General features: G+C 42.4%; 1 protein-coding gene across 1 annotated transcript; it reads right to left on the bottom strand.

Annotated features, from left to right (window-relative positions):
* Positions 1-367: 367 nt before the first annotated feature.
* Positions 368-1312, bottom strand: LOC110146658 (olfactory receptor 1G1-like). Its single transcript, XM_020907582.2, has one exon. The coding sequence runs from the start codon at positions 1310-1312 to the stop codon at positions 368-370; it is 945 nt and encodes a 314-aa protein (XP_020763241.2).
* Positions 1313-7441: the final 6129 nt, after the last annotated feature.

Here is a 7441-nt window from a genome sequence, read left to right as displayed (position 1 = left end):
GAAAAGCATCTATTTTTTGGCACTCAGCTTTCTTCACAGTCCAACTCTCACTGTACTCCATTATAAAATAAAAATGAAAAAACTCAAATGATGATGCACATAATAATGAACTTTCCTGGGAGTTTACCATAAAAAATGAATTTGCACACACACACATATTTTTTTCTTCTAACCTTTCCAGAAACTCTGCGTGATAGAGTGTTTTATCACCGTCTTTCGTGAGTAAGGAAATTGTGTCTCACTGAGGTTATTCAATTTGCCCTGGGTTGGAAAGCTAGCAAGTGGCAGATGCAGAATTTGGATGGAGGAACCAAGGTAACTCTGTAAGTTGATTTCCCCTGAATTCCTCCAAATGATGTCTTTGACCTCATGGAGACTGCAGTGCCCTTCTGCTCAGGAGTCTCTTCAAGGCACTCTTCATGTCTCTGTTCCTCAGGCTGTAGATGAATGGGTTCAGCATGGGGGTCACCACGGCATACATCACTGCTGCAATCCTGTCCTTGCTGGCTGAATCCACAGAGGAGGGAATGAAGTACACCCCAATAGCAGACACGTAGAACAAGCAAATTGCTGAGAGGTGGGAGCTGCAGGTGGAGAAGGCTTTCCACTTCCCACTAACTGATGGGATGTGTACTATGGCAGCCACAATGCGGGCATAGGAAATGACAATCAGCAAGGGGATCAAGACGGTTAAGGCCCCTCCCCAGTATGTCAACACACACCTGTTGGCATAAGTATCAGAACAAGAGAGCTTCAATAGGGGGAGAAGTTCACAAAAGAAGTGGGGGATGATGCTGTCAGTGCAGAAGGATAGTCGAGCCAGGAGAAGGGTGTGGGTTAGAGAGTATGCCTGAGCAAGGATTAGGGACAGGACTATGAGCAGGATACAGCATCTGGGACTCATGACCAAGGTGTAGTGAAGAGGGTGGCAGATGGCTACCAGCCTGTCATATGCCATCACTGCCAGGAGGAAAACATCTAGACCAATGAACCACAGGAAGAAGTAGATCTGACACAGGCATCCAGCATAGGTGATGGTATGCCTGTGAGCCTGGATGTTCACCAACATCCTGGGGACCGTGGTGGATGATAAACCCAGGTCAGTGAGGGAGAAGTGGGCCAGGAAGAAGTACATGGGGGTGTGGAGGTGAGGGTCAGAGACAATGGCCAGGCTGATGGCAATGTTCCCCACCACGGTGATCAGGTACATGCTTAGGAAGATGCCAAAGAGAAGAGGCTGCTGTTCCTGGTGCTCAGACAGGCCTAGGAGGAGGAATTCAGAGACACTGAATGTGTGGTTTCCTGGTTTCATCTCACTGGTGTAAACTAAGGAATAAAATGAAGGATGATGCTTCCGAAACTTTTCTTGCCCTTATATTGTCTAGATGTAAACAAAAGCATAAAATAAAGATGTAATCAGGATATTAATAGCTGTGCATCATCTCATTTAAACCTAAACAGATCTGTGAGATTGTTATTGTTATACCCATATTGATAAAGGAATGATTTTCTTTGAAAGAGTCAGAGGTGAAGTTTAAACCTGGCAATTCTGATTTTAGAGTTTGCGATCTTAACCTCCTTACCAGTCTGCCTCTGATTTGGCACCCAGAACTCACTCATTTATTCATTCCACATATTCAGTGAGTACTGACTATAACTAACTACCAGAGAAACAATGGTTCCTGCCTTTCTGTGGCTAACATGCTAGTCAGAGGAGTCCTGTAATATACAAATACTTTTATAAAAAAAACAAAGAAGAATGAAAATGAAGGCAAAATATAGCTATCACTAGAAGATTGCTTTAAATTTTGTGGTCAGCAAAGAACTCACCATGAATGATTAAAAAGGAGCCAACCAAGTAAAGAATGTGGGAAAGAGTGTTTGCAGGAAGTATAAACAGGGCATGAGCACATATATTTGGAGGAGCAGAAGGAAGGCTACTGGGGCTCGAATATGGTAGGTGGAGAGGGGTAGGGGAGGCGGAAAGGGGTAGGAGAAGGGAGAGGGGTGGGAGGGGCATATAAGGGTAGACAGAGCACGTACACCATGGAGTGAAGATTCCCAGTAACGCTGGGGACCTGCTGGCATGGGTGGGTCTTTAAACAGCAGATGGGATCAATCATGGGATCTGACTGATGGTGTGGAACGATCATTCTGCTACTGTGGGGAGAAGGACTGTAGGGGCAAGAATGACTGTATAGTACAAGGAGACCAGTTAGAAAATTCAGGGACGTCCCTGGTGGTCCAGTGGTTAAGAATGCACCTTGCAATGCAGGGGACAGTGAATTAAACTGCACACGCCTCAGGACAGCTAAGCCCTACACGCTGCAATGAAAGATCCCGCATGATGCAGCAAAGATCAGAAGCAGCAATCAATAAATAGATAGATAAGTATTTTTTCAAAAGAGAAAATTCATATAGGATCCAGCCAGGTATAGAGACAGGATGAAGTAGCTGGGTGATGATTTAGAGAGTTTAGTGACTTGCCCAAGAAACCAGAAGTGGTAGACAGGGATATGGAGTAGATTAAGGCTTTTCACTCCTCCGGCTGCACTCTTAGAGGTACAAGTAGTAAAATTCTCTGAAGTAAACGGGAGAAGATTAAGGCGATTTCTTTTATCAGTGGAATCTGTTTAAAAATTATATAGCTTAAAATATCCAAGAAATGGTCTCTTTCTATAATATTTCTCAAATGGCAAAAATCCCTGTAATGCCCTGGAAACATTAATGGAAATTGCCTGTTAGTTTTCTTTGCCCCTCTAGAGAAAATTATTATTGTTACAGTTTAGCCAGCAATATTTTCTCTTTTACTCTGTATTTATTTAGTCTCAGCATTTTTCTTTACTGATTGTATTCTCTGAAGCTTTTTAGTTGTATTACTTCTAGTACTTTCTAGTTTTTTAAGGTTATCACTGACTTGTTTTTAAACTTTTTTTTTTAATTAAATCTTTTAAAGTGAAAAAAAAAAAAGAAAAGCAAAGCAGAGTGCCAGTGATACAGATGACTCTGAATTATTCCCAGAAGAGGGAGAATTAAAAAGGCAAAGACTTCAGGGACCATTTTCAGGACTGTGGATAGACATATAAATCATTTCTGATGTGTTTCCTATGTGACAATGACTTCTATCATTTAATCCATACAACCTTTAAGCCATGCATCTTTATCCTGCATTTCCAGATCAGGAAAGCTCAGAGAGGCTAAGGGACCGGATTAAGATCACACAGCTATAAGGGAATAAGTCAGTATTCAAACTAAGATCTCTCTTCAACCAAATCTGGAAATTGGTCCATTATGCAATTCTAACTCCTAAGGCAGGCCTTTCTTTTCTCATGGGTACTAGAGAGGGATAAAGTCCTTGATGCTGGTAAAGATTGAGGGCAGAAGGAAGAGAGGGCATCAGAGGATGAGATGGCTGGATGGCATCACAGATGCAATGGATATGAACTTGGGCAAACTTCGGGAGATGGTGAGGGACAGGGAGGCCTGGTGTGCTGCAGTCCATGGGGTCACAAAGAGTCTGACATGACTGGGTGACTGAACACACACTAGAGATATTTGTTAACTACTTTGTAATCATGTGAAATAAACCCAACCTTTAGAATACCTCCACACTGGGTCTGGGGAGCCATGTTTGTGATTTTTCATCTATTCAAATATTGATTGATTGCCTGCATTAACCAGGAATGCCTCTGGGTGTGAGATATTTAAAGTCATTTGAAGCAGGTCCAGTCTCTGCATGTACAGTCTGATTGGAGAGACTGACAAGCAACAAATGAACAAGAAAATACATAGTCAAGACTCTGCTGAGTATGAAAAGGAGAGATACAGGGGTGACACTGAGAACATATAATTAGAGGACCTAACTTAGAAAGGAGTTCGGGGAAAACGTCTTTGAGAAAATCGGGTGTAGAAGAAAGAAGAGGAGGGGATGAAAACTTCCCAGCACGTGTGATGGTCTGGAGGAGGGAAAGGGACTGGCCGGTAGAAGAAAAGCAGTGTGACTGGAGGGTAGAGAGCAGGCGATGAGCTGCATGTAACACAACCTCTTTGGCCACAGGTGGTTGAACCATGTAATTGGATGAGTCAGACTGAGTCAGGAGAATTGTCATTTAAAACTCGGAGTTAGTGATACAAAGACTTGAGCCATTAGTTTTGGGCTCTGAAAATATAAGTCCCTGTGTGTTGGTGGGTGTGTAAGTCTCTCGGTCTTGTCTGAATTTTTTCAACTCTTTTTACTGCAGCCTGCCAGGCTCCTCTCTCCATGGGATTCTCCAAACAATAATACTGGAGTGGGTTGCCATATCCTCCTCTAGGGGATCTCCCTGACCCAGGGATCAAACCCGCTTCTCCTGCGGTTCCTGCATTAGCAGGCAGATTCTTTACCACTAGTGCCACCACAGATAGCAAATGCCCTTGTTGTTGTTGAGTTACTCGACAATGTTCTTGGCAAGTGCCAATTTGTGGTTGACATCACACAACATTGTAAAGTAATTATACTCTCAAGAAATATGTTCATCCATCTGGAATTTTCTAGGCAAGAGTACTGGAGCAGGTTGCCATTTCCTACTCTAGGGGGTTTTCCCAACCCAGGGATCAAACACCTATCTCTTTCATCTCCTACATTGGCAGGCAGATTATTTACCATGCACCACTTGGGAAGCCCATTATATAGGATTCATTACATAGGACACTGACCAATGGATACAAGTTTGAGCAAACTCCAGGAGAGAGTGAAGGACAGGGAAGCCTGGTGTGCTGCAGTCCATGGGGTCACAAAGAGTCAGACAAGACTTACGAACTGAGCACATCATTACATTGGAATCATTGATTTAAATCATTGGCCACTGGCTGTTCACTCAACCTCCAGCCCCTCCCCTCCATGGGAGGTCACCTGACAACCAGCACATCCTACCTTGAGTGGGGTCCGAAATTCACCTCCTTGACATAACAAAAGCACATTTTCCCAGAGCAGCTGCTTTCTGATGTTCCAGTTTATTTTCACTCTTCTGAGTCTTTCCCACCCCACCGGAACCCTCAACAGGAGGCAGAATGACTTAGTGCTCAAGAGTGCAGTCTCTAGGGTAAAACAGACCCAGCAATCAATTTTTTCTCTCATCTGTGAGCCAGGGATAAGTTACTAAATATCTCAATGATCACATCAACAGCAATAGCAAGAATAACAAGTATTGATTCATCCTGCCAGACATTGAACTAAAAGTGCTTTACTTCTCTCACCGTGGTATTTTCACTCTGATTAGATGAACTCGCTCTTTTTCAGATGAGGAAACTGAGATGTAAAGAGGTGAAGAAATTTGTCCCAGATGAGGTGGCAGGTGAGCAGTAAAACCCAGACTTGAACTGCAGGGTATCTGATTTAGCACTTACCCGGCTGATCTCAAGCCAAGCTCAGGTGTTACTCAGCACGGGGTTCTGCACTCTAACACTTTCTCCTTGGACAGTGGCAAATTCACATCACAGCCCCATTAGGAGACTCAGCCTCTTCTCCTTGTGTAATGGAAATGAAACCCGGTGTTGTCGGCAACTATGGAGTAGATTTCTAGAGTCACAATAAATGGAACTGAGAAAGCCTGAAGGGACTCATGCTGGGAATATTTTCCAGGTTTGGAGACCCCAGTGACCTCATTAGTGGGAATAGAGACTAATTGTCTCTGAATCCCTAAAGAGAGGAGGAGCCCTGCTCTTTCCAGTTGGGATTCCTGTTCTACATGCGTGCTCTTAGAAAGGGTTCCTCCTGTCCATCACCTGGGGAGGCAACGATCTGGGCTTGCTGTTGTTGCCCTGTTCTCTTGTATCTGTGACTCAGAGGAAGAACTTGGGTGAACTGTCTGGGCATAATCTAGTTCTTCATTTGGACTTGACATGGTCTTAGCCCAAGTATCCTGACAAATATTTCAACCCTCCTGTGTGTTATTCTCCTCATCAAGTGCAACTAGGGTGTCTTTTTTTTTTTTTTTAATTTTTATTATTTTTTTTAATTTTTATTAGTTGGAGGCTAATTACTTTACATCATTACAGTAGTTTTTGTTATACATTGAAATGAATTAGCCATGGATTTACATGTATTCCCCATCCCAGTCCCCCCTCCCACCTCCCTCTCCACCCGATCCCTCTGGGTCTTCCCAGTGCACCAGGCCCGAGCACTTGTCTCATGTACCCAACCTGAGCTGGTTATCTGTTTCACCCTAGATAATATATATGTTTCAATGCTGTTCTTTTGAAACATCCCACACTAGGGTGTCTTTTAAGGAACAGAAATTCTTTAGTTTAATGTAGACCAATTTATCAGTTTTGTCTGATTTATTTTGTTCAAATTTATCTTGTTTGTGAGATTCATCACTGTTTAGTGTGTATTTTTTTTATTCTCATTCTGTTTAGAATTCCATTATACAAATATACTACAAGTTTTCATCCATTGTAATGTTGATGGTGGCTTCCCTGGTGCTCAGATGGAAAAGAATCTGTCTGTAATGCAAGAGACCTGGTTTTTATCCCTGGGTTGGGAATAATCCCCAGAGAAGGGAATGGCTACCCACTGTAGTATTCTGACCTGGAGAATTCCATGGACAGAAGGGCCTGGTGGGCTACAGTCCCTGGGGTTGAAAAGAGTCAGACATAACTGAGCAACTAATATACACACACACACATATATACAATGTAGATGGGCATTTATGATTTTTTTTTCCAGTTTGGGACTATTATGAATAGGGCTGCTGTGACATTCTTATAACTATCTGTTGATATGCATATATATGTAATTCTTTGGGGGCACATACCTAGGTATGGAAATCCTAGGTCACAGGGAATACGTGAAAAGATACCACCCAATGGTAGTCCAGGACTTCCCTGGTGGCTCAGACGGTAAAGCATCTGCCTACAATGCTGGAGACCCGGGTTCAATCCCTGGGTTGAGAAGATCTCCTAGAGAAGGAAATGGCAAAGAGTTGGACACGATTGAGCGACTTCACTTTCACTTTCAATGGTAGTCCAGAGGGTCCAGTGTATGTACTCCCATTTGTGGCATAAGATGGTTTTAGTTGCTCCATAACCTCAGCAAGACTCAGATTGTTAGTCTTCTAAATTTTAGTCATGCTGATGGGTGTGTGATAGTATCTCATGGTGGTTTTAATTTGTATTTATTTAACATTAAAAATTGAATTTGAACACCTTTTGTCATGTATGTTGTTTATTTGGATATATTCTTAAGTGAAGTAGTCATTCAAATATTTTACTTATTTTTCTATTGCATTTTATCCTTCTTTGTTTCATTGATATAAAGAATTTTTTATATAGTCTGGATCTGATTTCTTTGTTGAAGATAGGTAGGTAGCCAGCTATATGGACAGGTGGACAGATAGAATCTTCTCCTACTCTGTGAGTTGCCTTTTAACTATCTAAATGATATATTTTGATGAACAACAGA

Source organism: Odocoileus virginianus, chromosome 2, assembly GCF_023699985.2.
Source record: "Odocoileus virginianus isolate 20LAN1187 ecotype Illinois chromosome 2, Ovbor_1.2, whole genome shotgun sequence".
NCBI lineage: Eukaryota > Metazoa > Chordata > Mammalia > Artiodactyla > Cervidae > Odocoileus > Odocoileus virginianus.
Note: the sequence above shows the minus strand (reverse complement) of the source record. Positions and strands in the feature narration are given on the sequence as shown.

Excerpts from the sequence above, each read along its gene's own strand:
- LOC110146658 (XM_020907582.2), bottom strand. The coding sequence starts at position 1,312 with ATGAAACCAGGAAACCACACATTCAGTGTCTCTGAATTCCTCCTCCTA.